This window comes from Hirundo rustica, chromosome 24, assembly GCF_015227805.2.
Source record: "Hirundo rustica isolate bHirRus1 chromosome 24, bHirRus1.pri.v3, whole genome shotgun sequence".
Classification (NCBI taxonomy): Eukaryota; Metazoa; Chordata; class Aves; order Passeriformes; family Hirundinidae; genus Hirundo; species Hirundo rustica.
The window spans coordinates 2,173,120-2,189,325 of NC_053473.1; the positions used below are offsets into that span (position 1 = coordinate 2,173,120).

Genomic DNA, 16,206 nt, shown 5'->3' on the forward strand with positions numbered 1-16,206 from the left:
AATGCCTGGATCCACCTTCATGTGGGGAGTTTTCTCCCCAGTATTGAATTTCTCCCTCCTGGGTCAAACCCCAGAGGGTTTGGGATGCACCTCGGGATTCCTGTGGGTTTAAGCACAGCAGGGATCCTGCTGGGGAAGGCTCCAGAAGGACACCGAGCATCTTGTGACTGGAAATTCGGGTTCATTAGGAGCAGGATCACCCCAACATGATCCCGTGGAGCTGGCACTGGGAGGACCTCCCAGAAAGGGGCGAGGGCTGAACCTCTGCCAGGGGGATCCATGCCAGGACACATTTCTGGGCACAACCCGGGGTGTTTCCCTGTCAGTGTCCCCAGGGTGTTTCCCTGTCGGGATCCCCAGGGTGTTTCCCTGTCAGTGTCCCCAGGGTGTTTCCCTGTCAGGGTCCCCAGGGTGTTTTCCTGTCAGGGTGCCCATGGTGTTTCCCTGTCAGGGTGCCCGTGGTGTTTCCTGTCAGTGTCCCCAGGGTGTTTCCCTGTCAGGGTGCCCAGGGTGTTTCCTGTCAGTGTCCCCAGGGTGTTTCCCTGTCAGGGTCCCCAGGGTGTTTCCCTGTCAGGGTGCCCAGGGTGTTTCCTGTCAGTGTCCCCAGGGTGTTTCCTGTCAGGGTGCCCAGGGTGTTTCCCTGTCAGTGTCCCCAGGGTGTTTCCCTGTCGGGATCCCCAGGGTGTTTCCCTGTCAGGGTGCCCAGGGTGTTTCCCTGTCAGTGTCCCCAGGGTGTTTCCCTGTCAGTGTCCCCAGGGTGTTTCCCTGTCAGGGTCCCCAGGGTGTTTCCTGTCAGTGTCCCCAGGGTGTTTCCCTGTCAGGGTGCCCGTGGTGTTTCCCTGTCAGGGTGCCCAGGGTGTTTCCTGTCAGGATCCCCAGGGTGTTTCCTCTCAGGGTGCCCAGGGTGTTTCCCTGTCAGGGTCCCCAGGGTGTTTCCCTGTCAGGGTCCCCAGGGTGTTTCCCTGTCAGGTCCCCAGGGTGTTTCCTGTCAGGATCCCCGTGGTGTTTCCTCTCAGGGTGCCCAGGGTGTTTCCCTGTCAGGGTCCCCAGGGTGTTTCCCTGCCAGTGTCCCCAGGGTGTTTCCTGTCAGGGTCCCCAGGGTGTTTCCTGTCAGTGTCCCCAGGGTGTTTTCCTGTCAGGGTGCCCAGGGTGTTTCCCTGTCAGGGTCCCCAGGGTGTTTCCTGTCAGGTCCCCAGGGTGTTTCCCTGTCAGGTCCCCAGGGTGTTTCCTGTCAGTGTCCCCAGGGTGTTTCCCTGTCAGGGTCCCCAGGGTGTTTCCCTGTCAGGGTCCCCAGGGTGTTTCCCTGTCAGGGTGCCCGTGGTGTTTCCCTGTCAGGGTCCCCAGGGTGTTTCCCTGTCAGTGTCCCCAGGGTGTTTCCCTGTCAGGGTCCCCAGGGTGTTTCCCTGTCAGTGTCCCCAGGGTGTTTCCCTGTCAGGGTCCCCAGGGTGTTTCCCTGCCAGGGTGCCCGTGGTGTTTCCCTGTCAGGTCCCCAGGGTGTTTCCCTGTCAGGGTCCCCAGGGTGTTTCCTGTCAGGTCCCCAGGGTGTTTCCCTGCCAGGGTGCCCGTGCCTACCGGCTGCAGCGATGAGGTAGGAGCCGTCCCTGCTGCTCATGCCCAGCGTCCTGGCTCTGGCCACCAGGTGGAAGAAGGGCACGAAATAGGCCAAGTGGCTGAACAGGAAAGACCACGTGAAAACGAAGAAAACGGGATCCTTCAGCGGGGACAAGTCCAGGAGAGGCTGAGAAGGTTCCTTTGGGGCGGCTGCAAGGGGTTTGTGGCTTCTCCTGGCCTCGGAGGATGTTTCTGGGGAGGAGCTCTCCAGGGTGGGTTTCTGCAGCATTCCCGAGGCATTTGCTGGCTCAGAGCCGTCTCTGCCACGGGGCATCACCAGCCTCTCGGCGGCGGGAGCCTCCTGTGCACGGTGAAGCTGTAATTCCCTGTGAGTGCTTCCATCTAAACGTCCACCAGGAGTTTCTGGATCCTTCTTTGCCCCTGCAGAGCCCCGGGGCCGTTGGGGGCTGACGGGCCACAGCAGCATGCTGGAAGGCACCAGGTTCAACATGATGCCTCCAAAAATCAGGAGAGTACCTGAGGGAAGGCAAAAGGTGTTCTGTTCTTGGATTGGAGAGGGAGGAGCAGCAGGAAACGGCCTTTGTAGAACACGGTGAGGTTTTCACTGACCACGGAGAAAAGCTCTGCCATGAGAAGGGGGTTTTCCTTCTCCTTATGGAGGAGCTAACAAAACGGGGATTTTTATTCCCGTTTTTCCTAGCTGGAAGTTCGTTTTGCTGTGATGCACAGAACAAATCCACAGCTACCTCTGGGATGTGGGAGGTTGTTTTGCTTTTCCTCATTTAAAGTCACGATGGACCGTCAAGATGGTGTTGAAACACCACAGTCAAAGCAGGGATTTCTGCTTTTGATTTCCGAGGTCTGTGCTCTGAGTCTGATTTTAATGAGTGATTAAGTGCTTAATTATTAACAAGATGCCCCCAAACTATCCTAGAAGAGGCAGAGGTGTTGAATTTTTGTTCCTGGGTGTGTTGAATTTTTAAAAAGAGCCTCTTGCCCTGCCCAGATCTCCCCCAGCACCCTCCCAGAGCCGAGGAATTGAGAGGAGCAGGAGATGCCTCACCTTGCCAGGCGTAGAGCTCGATGAGGAGCTGAGTGAAGGGAGCCATCAGGAATGTCAGCCCCATCCCAGAGCGGGCCAGGGCGTTGGAGAAGGCCAGACGAGCCCGGCAGCGCTTGGCCGTCATCACCGCGGCCGCCTGGTACAGACAGGCAAACCCCATCCCTGGGGGAAGGGCGAAAATGAGAAATCCCTGCCCCAAAAAGGGACTCCTGTGTCGGGATTCCGTGTCCCTCTAGCCCAAGCTCGCAGTCCCTGCCTCTGCAGCGGTCCCAGACCGAAAGGAGGGGATTTCTGCGCTCACAGTCAGGGGAGAGCGAGGGTTGGTGGGTGGGGTTCGGTGTCTGGGGGGATTGGAGGCTCTGCTCTTTTGTAAGGGATTTTAAAAGGGCCAGGGTCTATGTAGGTGCAGGAAAATAATCAAGGTTAGTTGGGAGTGGAATGCTGAAATTGGTGTTTTGTTCTGAGCGTGAAGCTTTGGGAGCTGACACAGTGTGTGAAAGGAGCTGGGGATGCTTTGGCACTGAAGGTTCACAGAATCACGGAATATCCTGAGGTGGAAGGGACCCACGGGAATCCCACCAAAACAATCCCACCCTGTGCATCCCTGAGAGCATTTTCCAAATGCTCCTGGAGCTCTGGCAGTCCTGGGGAGCCTGGGCAGTGCCCAGCACCCTCTGGGGGAGGAACTTTTCCCTGATCCTGACGCTTCCCCGGCTCCTGCCCCTCATCACCTCAGGCTCCTCCAGCTGAACAAACCCTTGGCCGCTCCCCCTCCAGACCCTTCCCCAGGTTTAAAGGAGCTGATCTGCTGATCAGGGCATCTCACCCGGCAGGAATCCCATGGAGAAGCAGAGGAAGGGGACGCTGGTGGCCTGAGTGCTGAGCAGGCAGCCCCCGGCCACCAGCCCGGCCCCGAGGAGGGAGGTTGGCCGCTCGCCCAGCCGCCGGCACACCACGGCCACCAGCGGGGCTGCAAGGGAGAGGGACACAGCTCAGCCTGGGAGTGACAAAAGCTGCTCTGGCAGGGCTTGGGGACCTCACTGGGACCACTGGGAAGCGCTCCATGTGCAGCCTCGGGGCAGGGGGTGACGGGGTGGGGATGGGTTGATGTTCAGGAGAGAGGCTTTGTGCCCTGGGAGCTCGGGAATGGGGCAGGGGAGGAGCAAAGCTCAAACTTGGAGCTCTCCTGAGGCTCCTTCTTCAAGCACAGCAGGCACAAATTATTCCACAGCTGGGACAAGAGCGTTGTTTGCTCTGGATCTGTGCAATGAACTTAGAGCGAGGTTCAGGGGATCCCAGGATGGGCTGGGTTGGAAGAGACCTCAGAGCTCATCCAGTGCCACCCCTGCCATGGCAGGGACACCTTCCACTATCCCAGGTTGCTCCAAGCCCCCATCCAGCACTTCCAGGGATCCAGGGGGAGCCACCGCTCCTCTGGGCACCCTGTGCCAGGGCCAACCCACCCTCACACGAAAGGATTTCTTCCCAATTTCCAGTTTCTTCCCACTGTCCCGTGTGAACGGCCCGGTGTTCAGAGCACATTCCTGCTCAGACACGTGTGGCTGCCCACGCCAGTCTGGAGCTGTCTGGGATGGGAACTGGATCCACAGAGTGCCCAGGTCGGAGGGAGCCGAGGCTGCAGCACTGCTCCAACCCTTGGGGACACCAGCTCACCTCCCAGGAAGCGCAGGGAGGACATGATGGAGCCGATCCAGCCGACCTGCTCCGAGGACGCTCCCATCTCCTCTCGGAAAACCACAAAGAAAATCCCGAAGGTCTTGAGCATCCCCATCACGAGCACGTTGACCTGAATCGAGAGGGGGTGGAGGTCAGGTGCCACAGGGGTTCGGGAGGGGGGAAAAGCTTTTCCTTCTGCTTCTTTTGTGGCGGTGTGGGAGAAAGCACCTGCGACACCCGAAGCGGCGCTGGGGAATGCCAGCAGCGTGCGCTGGCGTGGCCCTGCTCAGACCCTCAGAAAACCCTCTGCAAGCTTTCCAAAGGAAAGGAACAAGGCAACTCTAGAGCTCAAACTCTCCTAGGACACCTTTACCTTTTAGTTTATTTTTTAGTGCTGCAGCAGTGGATCGGTTTGGGGATCACTGGGAGCTGAGGAGGGGATGAGGACAGTAGGGATGGACGTTATCTGGGGCAGGTTCCTGGGATTTTTCTGCCACAGGGGCAAAGGACAGACAGTTTGTGTCCTTAATTTTAACTCCTGTTGTCTCCCTGGTGGCAAGTGGTTAATGATTGGCAGCGAGTTAATTGGGGTGGATTTGAAGTGAGGAGAGTTTCCTAGCTTGGGGGATGGTGCCTTCTTTACAGTTGGACTCGGTGACCTTAAAGGTCTTTTCCAGGCTTCACAATTCCTTGATTTATCCCTGAGGGGAAGATAAAGCCTGGAGCACAGAGAATTAGTGGCTTTAAGTGGTGTTGAGGTGTCTGGTCCTCCCAGAGAGTCCCCGAGAGTGGTGCTGCTCCCTGGCTCCACCTCAGTGCCCTTGCCGAAGGGACAGGACACTCCTCTGGGGTTTGACCCCCCCGTGGTGATGTGTTTGAGCAGGGAAAAGTCATCTTATCCTGGCAGGGGACTCCTCTTGTCCGTCACAGAGGCGGAGGCATTGCACAGGGAACGGCTGGATTGTGCCCTGGGACGGGTGGCATCAGCCTGTCCCGTCCCGAGAGAGGCTGAGATTTCCCCTGCGCAGCTCGGGGAGGGTTCGGATCATTCCCTGCTCACCAGGAAGAAGTGGAACACCACTCCCCACGCCCACCCTGCGGCTGCTGCTCCTCTGCCTCGGCTCTTCCCAGCGGACGGAGCCTCGGGAGCCTCCAGCTCTTCATCCTCCTTCCTCTCCCCTGCTGATGAGAACGTCAGGACACGTTATCACCTTCCACGCTCCTGTTTCCATTCAGGAGCCACTGCCCTGCCGGCAGCGCTGCCGCGGAGCCCCGTGTGCTGCTGCTGGGGCCGGCACCACACCCCGCTCACCCGGGTGATGCTTTCACCAACCTTCCTGACCTCATCCCCGTCTGCACACAGTTCAGTGCCCCTTCTCATTCCCACCAAATCACTGTGACCACAGGGTGGGCAAGTGCCCTGCTGCTGCTGTAGCAGTTTGGGTTGTGCCAGGAGCCCGCGGGTCACGGTCTGGATCCACCTCGGAGCTCTCCGGGAAGCTCTTCCATCGTGCTCAGCTTTTCTCCCTTCCACCCTCTCACCCACCCCGTGCCGGTGGCAGAGGCAGGATCCTGCCCGAGGGCGAGGCTGGACCCTACAGCTCCTGGGGATGTTGATCCTGGAAGTTTTCCTTACCGCCTTGCTGCTGCATGCTGGAAAATCCTCCGCAGGACAGTCGAGAGCAAAGGGGAATCTCTTCAGAGTCTCTTCATTTGCTCCAGAGATTGACTCCCCGCTTCCCGACCCGGCAGCCCGGAGTCCGCTCCTTCATTCCCGTCCCGTGGGGGTGATGGTGCCAGTCCTGAGCAGGACACGGAGCCTGGCAAGCGCCGGGGGACGGAGCCCATCCTCCTCCTCCTCCTCCTCCTCCCCCCGAGGCCGGGAGTCCCTCCCCTTCCCCAGCTGGGAACAGGAAACCCGCGGCGTTTGGAGCACAAATCCTGTTGGGACGGAGAAGGAGGGGGGAAGCTGCGAAGTTCCAACTCCGGGGAAGCTCCGCATTTGGCCAGGGCAGAGCCGGGGCGGCAGTGGGGGCTGCAGAGGAGCGGAGCCCCGTCCCTGCCCGTCCTGCGCGGCGCTCGGCGCATCACCGGGGAGCGGACAGGCTGCAGAAGTTGGTGTTTCCAGCTGGACACAGCCGGGGCGGCGCTGGGATCGGAGCGGGATCGGCTTTGGCTCCCTGCTCCGCTGTGAACCTGCCCAAAACCCCGGGTAAACACAGCCCTGCCGCTTCCTGCCCTGCTCTCGGCTGGGCTGCCACCCCAGTCATTCCCGGAGAAAACTGGGATCCCTGAGGGACACTGATGCTCTCTGGCAAAGAATGCACAAAGCTGCTTCGTTCTGCTGGAGCCTGTGAGGAGTTTTCCCCACAGGAGGATTTTTCATGTGTACACTGCGCTCTGTTTAAGCAGGATGAGATTTGCAGCGTGGTTTCAGGGCCTGAAGGACGGGGCACAGGCCCAGCAGCATCTGCACTCAGAGCTCTTGCGTGGATGCCCGGGGGGAAACTCCAGCTCCAGCTGCTCCCAGCCTGATGGGATGGAGAAGGACTCCCAGAGCCACCAGAGCTTGGATACGCCAAAATCAGGGCTCTGCTCCAGGTGAACACCGAGCTGGAAGGGAGTGTGGAGCCTGCCTGAGCCCGTGACTGTCACTGCCCAGCGGAGCTGCTCTGAGGAGTAAACTCAGAGCAGTGACAATGACATTTCACCCTGACCCAGCCCAAGTTTTACCTCATGCTCTGCTGTGAAATTTCCCTTCCCCTTCCTGCAGCTGCCGCCCAGCTCCTTTTCCCTCCCCAGCACCCAGGAGCCCTCGGGGTGCAGCAGCTTCTCCCATCTTTTTGTGGGATTGTTTCCCTGCGGCGTTTCAAACCTGCAAGAGGGAGAGGGGCCTGGATTTGTGAGGATCTTGCCAAGATCCCCTCAGAGCTCTCAGGGCCCTGGCAGGACCAGCACGTGCAGGTTTGAACTTCAACCCAAGGCACAGTGAGCAAGTGACTCCCACAGAATGTTTAACTCGAAATGTTTCCTAGGAGAAATTCCTCGGAAAGCATTTGTACCTTTTCTCTTGGAGGAGAGGAAATTCCACCAATTCCAGTGTTTCTCCAGAGAAATGCTAATGAAGGGAGTGGGAGAAGTTACCCTGCTCTCCCAGCCGGAGCAAAGAGAAGGAAGGAAGGGTTTTTACAGGTCATTTATTGATTTCTCCAACAAATGAAGCCCCCCACGTACAGCGGGGAGGATCTGCCCATCACAGCGCCTGGGGCTGTGCCCAGGGCTCATCCTCAGCAGCACAGGGGCTGAAACGTGAGCTGGAGACCTGGGCAGCTGCCCAGGAGCTGCAGAGAGGGGAGGGAGAGCCTTCATCCAGGGTGTGGAGCTCCAAAGGGAGGGTGGCAGTGCAGGGAGCAGGGGCCGGGAGCAGCGCCAGCCCCCAGGGCTCAGGACAGCAGCTTGTGCACTGCCACGGTGATGCTGTCGTGCTTCTGGATCATGATGTTCCTACAGCAAGGAGGAAGAGCTGAGGGAGGGGAGCTGGGACAGGAGCAGCTGGTGGGGCTGGGAAGTGGGCAGGGGGATCACTGAGCAGCCCCAGGCCCATCCCAGACCTGCTCCATCTCCATCTCCATGAGCAGCAATGGAGATGCCCCTGCTGCCCCACTGGCTCTGACAGCCTTTGTTATAAACAGGGATCCAACCTTCCTTATCCACAGGGATCCCAGCCTTTGTTATCCACAGGGATCCCAAGGGGGAAGAGCGACCAAGGTGCAGTAACCACCACCCCCTGAAGGGTTTCCCACTCCTTTTACATTTCCTTCCTCTTAAAATCCCTGTGTTGCTTCCTAGGAGTGGGGGAAAACCCCACAACCAAAGGCGGTTTCGGTCCATTCCCATGGACTGGATTGCAGCAGGAAGACCCTGCAGACTCGGGATGGGGGCTCCTTGTTAATCCATAATCCATGAATCCAAAGGCTGTGTCTCCCCCCGCAGAGGAGGAGCTGCTCCAGGATGTGACTCCAGGGAAGGCAGAGCCGGGAGGCAGCAGCACCTGCACTGGGAGCTCACCCGTTGTCGGACTCCAGGCACACCACGGGCGTGTCGGTGGGGTCGGAGGTGAGCTTGGCTGCCTGCTGGGCCAGCACTGAGATGATGCCAGCGTGCTCATCCGACAGGGTCCCTCTGCCTGCAGGGGTGGGACGCCGTGGATGGACCCCCCCGAGCCAGGGCAGCGCTCTGGGAGAGCCCCGGTTGCTCCCCCAGGCCCTGCCCGGCACATTTCCCTCCCCGGGGGCTGACGCAGCGTCTCCACACGTGGTTCCTCTCCATCCACCAAAAAGCCTGGATTTAGGCGTCAGGAAGAGCTGGCTCCGCTCTCCTGCGAGGCACAGGCAGGTGGTGGCCCTTGGGGACACCCGAAGGTGGGGCAGGGCAGCGGGGCAGGGCCCGGTCTGGTGCCCCCATCCCGGGGAGCCCTCGAAGGAGAAGGGACAGGACCTGGGGCACCCCAACCCGAGGACCCCCGTGGGGCAGTGCCAGGTGCCCCCCACCCCTGGGAGCCCCTGAAGGGGCCGAGCAGTGCCCGGTGTCCCCGCGGTGCCCCCATCCTCAGAAGCCCGTACAGGAGATGGGCAGCGCCCGGCGCCCCCCGGGCAGGACCCGCTGGCCCCCAGCCCAGGAGCCCACAGAGGGCCCGGTGCCCTCCCCCGGCGGCGCTCGCTCACTCACAGCCCAGGTTGAGCCCCTGCGAGTCGGTGCACAGCACGCCCACCACGGCCGGGCTCTTCATGCTGGGGGGAGACAGCGGCGGTCACAGCCGGGACCCCGGCCCGGGCCGGCCCAGCTCCCCTCACCCCGCCTCCCCCGGTCCGCCCGGTCCCCTCTCGTGTCCCCCATGTCCCTCCCGGTCCCCCCGGTCCCCTCTCGTGTCCCCCATGTCCCTCCCGGTCCCGCCGGTCCCCTCTCGTGTCCCCCACGTCCCTCCCGGTCCCCCCGGTCCCCTCTCGTGTCCCCCATGTCCCTCCCGGTCCCGCCGGTCCCCTCTCGTGTCCCCCACGTCCCTCCCGGTCCCGCCGGTCCCCTCTCGTGTCCCCCACGTCCCTCCCGGTCCCGCCGGTCCCCTCTCGTGTCCCCCATGTCCCTCCCGGTCCCGCCGGTCCCCTCTCGTGTCCCCCATGTCCCTCCCGGTCCCGCCGGTCCCCTCTCGTGTCCCCCATGTCCCTCCCGGTCCCGCCGGTCCCCTCACGTCTCCTCCAGGTGCTGTTCCAGCGTCCCCTCCATCGCCGCTTCCGCCCCGCCCCGGGCAGCGGCACCGCCCACGTGACCCCGCGACGGCGGCTCCGCAGGGCCAAAAGCGCTCGGAGCGCGCTCGGTTCCGGGGGGTGCCCCGGGGACGCCCCCAAATCAAATCCGCGGCTGCCGGGACCCTCCCGGACCCCGCTGCGGCGCTGCCGCCTCACCCGGCACCGTGCCCGGCTCTGGGGGGACTCGCAGAGACCCCGCACCCCCAAATCAGCCCTCCCTGGGTGTGTTCTCCCGCAGAGCACGCGGCGCAGTTGCGATAGTTGGTTTGTTGGGTTTTTTTCCGCGTTTTCTCCGCTTTATCCTCCTGAGCGTGGCTCAGTTGCGTCCCCTCCCTCCCGGCAGCGCTGCCCAGGGTTTGCAGAGCCCCAGGAAATTCAAGCGGAGCTTTAGCGGTGCTGCTGCGCCCCCTCCCCGGCCCGAGCATCCTCCCGCGGCGGGAGCACGGCCGGGATGCAGGTTTGGGATGCGGGGACACGACCGGGACCCCCATGGGGCACAGAGGTGTTAAAGTGACACTCAGAGAGGTTTTCCATAGAGAACCCCCCCAAAAGCGGCAGCGGGAGGGGATTTATGGAGCAGCAGTGATTGATTGATTGATTGATTGATTGATTGATTGATGGATCGATCGGAGCTCGCGGCGCTAATGAGGCTCCGCCGAGCCGATCCCGGCTGCTCCTGGCCGTGGATCTTGGCTTGTCAGCTCGGGAAATTAAAATGTTATCGATGGGCCAAGAGAAGTGCAGCAGGATTTTGATTTTTAATTTTTTTTTTTAATTTTTTTTTTTTTTTTTTTTTTTTTTTTAACTTTTCTTTCTCTTTGGTCGAGCCGGGAGCACAAAGAGCCCCAATCCCGAGCCTCCAGGGGATTCCTGCCGCACCGCAGCCCACGGGAATGGGTTGGACCGAAACCGCCTTTGTTTGTGGGGTGTTTCCCCCACTCCTAGGAAGCAACACGGGACACAAATACAAAAATTTTACTTTCTGGTGGCTTCTCGTGCTTTTTTTTTTTTGAGCTGTAATTCCCTTCAGCTCCTCATCCGTGATGGGTTTGTGCTGGGAGCTCGGTGCCTGGAGCCAGGGGTGTTCGGGGCAATCCCAAAGGTTCTCCTTGTGTCGCCATCCCAGCGCCAGAGAAGGGTTTGGGGGTGCCGTGAGCCCCTCTGGTCATCCTGGGGGGCAGAACGGGACCTGCTCCGTGCTCAGAGTGCCCCCATCCCCCTCTTCAGGGGCTTCCAGGTGAGGTTTTGAGCTGGGGCAGCGTTGGCATCCGTGCCTCAGTTTCCCCATTCCCCAAAGTTTTCCATCTGCCTGGGCTGGGAGAGGCCGAGCTGTTGGAATCTGTCCCCGGTCAGGATGAGATAAAAACTCTGGGAATACGGGATTTCTGAGCTCAGCTGGGCGATGTCCCTGCGGGGAGGATGGACACTGAGCTCACCCCTCGCTGCTTCTGCTCTCCCGACACAAATCCACACAGAAGTAGAAACGCGAGTTCAATTTTAAATGAAGGGAGGATTTGAAGTAAGAGAAGTTAAAAGTTTAGTGGCGCTGCCTTTTGCGAGGATAGATAAACTCCAGACATAACGAAAACGGTGCCACGCATTCTCAGCCAGAACGGGCGGAGCTGTTTATGTAGAGTTTGTGTAAGAATTTACGAAAAGTAACGCACGTCAATTTTAGCTTGGGGTAGGTCCGACACTTCCGTGGAGAGTTTGTGTTTGTGCCTGACTGGCTAAAATTAGAATAAATGCACCGCTCTGATGTGAAAAACGCCAATCACTTGTTCTAAAATTCTGAAAGTTTAATAGTAAATAAGATGGTTATAAAAATAGAATTAGAGTAAAAAAAAATTTGAACAATTAGGGTTAGGACAATACGAGACAATAAAAACAAAGTAACAGACATCTGGGTGCCTCCGCGAGCAAAAAGCTCCAGAGAAGGACCCTGTTAACAAAGGATTATCTCTTAAAAGCAATCGCTTTATTAGCAATAATAGTAATTAATAGCAATAGCAAAAGCAATGTTGAATATTCATACATTTCATACATGCTGCATAAATTCCATTCAAACGAAGAATTCTCTCTGCTCAGTGTCACTTTTTTCCTTTAATGTCTATGGCGTCTTCAGGGCTGAGCGAGGCAGGAGGAGTTGGTCTCTTCTGATAAGGAAGTAGTAAATTCTTTTTTTTCTCTGAAAGATTTACTTTTTCCTGTGGATGGTACATAAAAACTACATTTTAACTAAAATCACTACATTTACCATACCATCAAAATATTAATCCAACATTAACAATCAATACAACATAATACATACAGTAAATATCTTGCGTAGAGCCGTATAATACGCACTTTTCACACCTGAGAACGCACACAGGACTCACCAAAACACCGATGCTGCTGCTGTGCTCTGCTTGGACTGCTGCTGGTAAAATGCTCATGGGACACAGGGAGCTGATGCCTTTGCTGCTGCTTCTGCTCAGGATGGAGAAACTTTATGAGAAGGCTTCTGCGTGCTGCTACGGACTCAGGACTGCCTTCATGGGGCCGATTTAATGATGAAATAAAGGATTTCTTTTACAGTTACCCAGCTTCCAGTCTTCTTCCAGGGCTGCTGGAGACATGACTTTAATCTTTTTTACGCTTTTCAATTGTGTACAAGGGAAAACAAAAATCAGAGGGGCAGGAGCTTCGTTTTGTGAGGAGTTGGAGCATTTTATTCGACACCCAGAACTTCAGCTTCGGCCCAAATTATCCCAAATCCTCCGCAGCCCTTCCACGTCCTCGGAGCTGCTTCAGCTCCTCTGCGGCTCCTGCTGGATGAATCCGTTCTGTGATGAGAATTCCCGCTGTGACACCATGTTACCCTGGTTTTTCTGAGTTTCTTTATTAGCCTTTTGATTTTCATAAATGGAGTCAGATCTTTTAGTTACTGTAGAATATTAGAGCAGTTTTTCTACCTTTCCCACAGAAGTAATATAAACAAACCCTTTGTTTTTCATTCTCTGTCCTTTGTTTGCATATTTCTAACCTGAAAACAATTGTAACTGACAATTGGTCTGGCCACTGAGGCTGAGGGGTGGAAACCCCAAAAAGCCAATCTTCTGCTAGACCCACAAATGTATAAAAGTAAAAGAATAAACAAAGGGGTCTGTTCTCTCCGCTCTTTCAGCTGGGAGCTGGATCAGAGGAACCTCTGCGAAAATCTCTTGTCTGCGTGTGACTGCTTTGTGTGTCTCAGTGACAACACCATCCACTCCTGGCTTATCCCTGTGTTTCTTCCCTGGGAGCAGCTCCTCCAGCTGCTGATGGATGACCCAATCCAGCCCCCAGTGAAATCAAATCAATGCCAAGGAGCTCTGGGGAATCGAGGAACGGCTTTTCCCGAGCATTGGGGTGTGTTTGGAAGAGCCTGGAGCCGTGTTGTGCCGGATGTGGCTCTTTGGGATGCAGGAAAACATTTTCCAGACTCAGCATCTGAGGTTCAGGCACGCTGTGAGGCTGTGGAGCTTTGCCCTGAGAGGAGAAGGGGATATTAAATGTGATTAAATGTGCTAAAAGTGATCTTGGACGTGTGTTTGCAGTTCTGCTCTTGGAATCTCTTGTGGAAGCTCGGGTGTCGCTTGAGCTTCTCTCCTGCTGCCTGCAGCAGCCCCCAGCCACGGTAAAGAAAGAGAAATGAAGAGAAGAAATTAAAAATAAATAAAGAAATAAATCAAGATTTACAGGGAAAAAAAAAAAAAAAAAAAAAAAAAGCCACCAAAAATATATTGATTGGTTTCCTTTCAGGCAGAAGCAGGACTTAATCACAAAGCTTAATTTGGGGAGTGTGCAGAGCTGCTCCTGGAAAACCTGTGGAGTTGGGGCAGTGGAACCAGTGAGGTTTGAGGGCTTTTAGGGAGTTTTGGTGCTCTAATCACCAGTTTCTGTTTGTGAAGCCCCCTGGGGGTGTGGCTGTGGCAGGCACTGCGTTCCCATCACCGCCGAAGCCGTGGGGATTTGGTGTTTGAGGCTCACAAAAACCTCCCCGTGCTTGCCTCAGCCCCTCAAAAATGTCATAAATTTAGTGAAAATAAAACTCTGCAAAGACCAGGTTGAATTGATTTGGGTCGTTGCTTGTTTTTTTGTTTTTTTGGTTTTTTTTAACCATCAGGATTTTTTTGCTTTTTATTTGTGAGAGGAAATCCTGCTCTGGATGGGGATGTTGCATGCCCAGGCAGGTGAGTTTGTGGTACCCACACGTGGCACTGGGAACACCATGGATTGCCCAAACCCCCCCAGGAAGGGGTCCCATGGCAATAGAGAGGGGGCAAAATTCAGGAAAACCCCCACAATAATTCATAAAACTGTCCAAAAATATATAACTTTATGGTTTGGTTTTCCTTTATTAAGCTGCATTATTTTATCAGCTGCCTCTGGCCTTCCACAAACTTGGAAATGGGCTCTAAATTTGGGGAGTTTGCTTAATTTTTGGACCTTTTCTGGTGGAAAATATTGCAAATTATTTCCTCCCAGCAGACCCCACCACAACAAGAAGAAACAAAACGTCTCAGCAGCTTCTTCCTGTTCTAGAGGGAATCCCCAGGCCCCAGGAGTGGGAATTACCAATCTCCCAGTGGCTTTCAGCTATGGGAGGTGACAATTTAGTGGGAAATCCCTCGATTAAATAGAGATTAATTAGAGATTTCTGACTGTGGTTTGGAGCTGTCCACAATAAAGGTGATGGAGAAGCTCCCCTTCCCTGCATCCCTGCTGGGTTTTCCTTGCAGCTTAGCAAAACCCCCACTTCCGAGCTGCTTTAAAAGCGCATTCAGGGGATCTAAACCTCAGAAATATCCTTTTAACTTCTCCCTAGAGGGGCAAAGCTCCGGAGGGGGGGAAAGCCGGGCAGGGCAGCGACGGGGAAAGTCAACACGGGCTGTGACCGGGAGCCTCGGGGCTGTTTGATCCCGGAGCCAGGAGCCCCTCGGGCCCCGCACGTGCGAGTGCCCGGCTCCGTTTGATCTCCTGCTCCTGCTCCTGCTCCTGCTCCTGCTCCTGCTCCAAGGTGACCCGGCTGCACCAGCCAGAGAGACAGGGAGAGGCCGGGAAACGGCGGGGAAGGGAGCGGGGCGTGGATGGGATGGGATGGGATGGGATGGGATGGGATGGGATGGGATGGGATGGGATGGGATGGGATGGGATGGGATGGGATGGGATGGGATGGGATGGGATGGGAGTGGGGCATGGATGGGATGGGATGGGATGGGATGGGATGGGATGGGATGGGATGGGATGGGATGGGATGGGATGGGATGGGATGGGATGGAATGGGAGGGGATGGAATGGGATGGGATGGGATGGGAGTTGGACATGGATGGGATGGGATGGGATGGGATGGGATGGGATGGGATGGGAGTTGGACATGGATGCGATGGGATGCGATGGGATGCGATGGGATGGGATGGGATGGGATGGGATGGGATGGGATGGGATGGGATGGGATGGGAGCAGGGCATGGATGGGAGCAGGACACGACTGGGTTGGAATTGGAATATGGCTGGGATGGGATCAGGACAAGGCTGGGCTCTGACCAGGACACAGCCGAGGGGTCACAAACCCACACTCGCCACATCCTGGTGATGCACCAGGGTCTGAATATTCCACACCTAAAATAGTTACATGGATCATTTCCAAACAGCAGGGGAATATCCTGTTCTCTATTCTGTTCTATTCTATTCTATTCTATTCTATTTATTCTCCTCTCTAGCAGTGTTTTATTCTAGTCTGTAATTCTCTTATCATTCTATTCTATCTCCCCATTCTAATCTTATTGTAATTCTATTCTAATCTAGTTATATTATATGCAATTCTCTGTTCTGTTCTACTTTAGTCTCTTCTTCACTGGAATTCAGGAGTTTCATGTAGTTATATCATATTAAAACACAGAATATATAATGATATTTTTAGCTTTTATAATTTATAGTATCACTTATGCATTATATATAAATATCATTCCTTAAATGAATTTATTATTTCAATAATTTATATTTATTTTATTACTCTCTTTTTGGCTTGGAGCAGATTTTCGTTGCAAAGGCAGTTCCTACAATTCACCCTGATGTCTGCCACATTTCAAATCCATCTTGAACTCCTTCCTGGCTCCAAACCAGGATGAGCCTCTTTGCCTTTTCGGCTGCCATGGCCCAGCCCCTTCCCACCCCTCTACAAACCACGGGGAAAATTTCAGCAGAAAAAATGATCATGAACTATTATATATTGTTATAAATCATTATAAATTATTATAAATCCTTATAAATTCCCAGTCTCCTGCGCTGCAAGAGCCACTCCCGTTGTGGAAACCCTCTGTGTCCCTGCAGCGGAGGGGACATCCCAGTCCCCAAATCTGGAGTGGCTTTGCCCACAGTGACAATTCCCACGGGAAATTAAACAATTAATATATAAATAAGCAGATTAATAAATCCGCAGTCTTCTCCCTCCCCTCCGCAAGGAAACCCAGCCTCCTACAAACCCGGGGTTCTGCGGTGGGTGGAGCAGCTGGGGACGCGCTGTTAAATCCGAGCGGTTCCAGCGGGTGCCGGCTCCGTGTCCCGCATC

General features: G+C 55.9%; 2 protein-coding genes across 3 annotated transcripts in view; both read right to left on the reverse strand.

The window, feature by feature from the left end:
* Positions 1-6,159, reverse strand: part of SLC16A4 (solute carrier family 16 member 4) — a 14,258-nt gene extending 8,099 nt beyond the window's left edge. Inside the window, exons 1-6 of one of the 2 annotated variants that reach the window (XM_040085393.2) lie at positions 5,949-6,159; positions 5,373-5,494; positions 4,310-4,442; positions 3,462-3,605; positions 2,636-2,797; positions 1,573-2,088 (exon numbers count right to left, since the gene is read on the reverse strand). In XM_040085393.2, the coding sequence (XP_039941327.1) occupies positions 1,573-2,088; positions 2,636-2,797; positions 3,462-3,605; positions 4,310-4,442; positions 5,373-5,494; positions 5,949-5,964 (1,093 nt within the window). In that variant the 5' untranslated portion in view covers positions 5,965-6,159. The remainder of the gene's footprint in view (positions 1-1,572; positions 2,089-2,635; positions 2,798-3,461; positions 3,606-4,309; positions 4,443-5,372; positions 5,495-5,948) is intronic. The other variant, XM_040085394.2, reaches the window with a different exon arrangement.
* A 1,334-nt stretch (positions 6,160-7,493) lies between these two features.
* Positions 7,494-9,633, reverse strand: LAMTOR5 (late endosomal/lysosomal adaptor, MAPK and MTOR activator 5). The gene is made up of 4 exons (XM_040085556.1): positions 9,558-9,633; positions 9,041-9,102; positions 8,381-8,498; positions 7,494-7,816 (listed from the first exon to the last, which is right to left on the reverse strand). The coding sequence occupies exons 1-4, from the start codon at positions 9,590-9,592 to the stop codon at positions 7,756-7,758; spliced, it is 276 nt and encodes a 91-aa protein (XP_039941490.1). The 5' UTR covers positions 9,593-9,633; the 3' UTR covers positions 7,494-7,755.
* Positions 9,634-16,206: the final 6,573 nt, after the last annotated feature.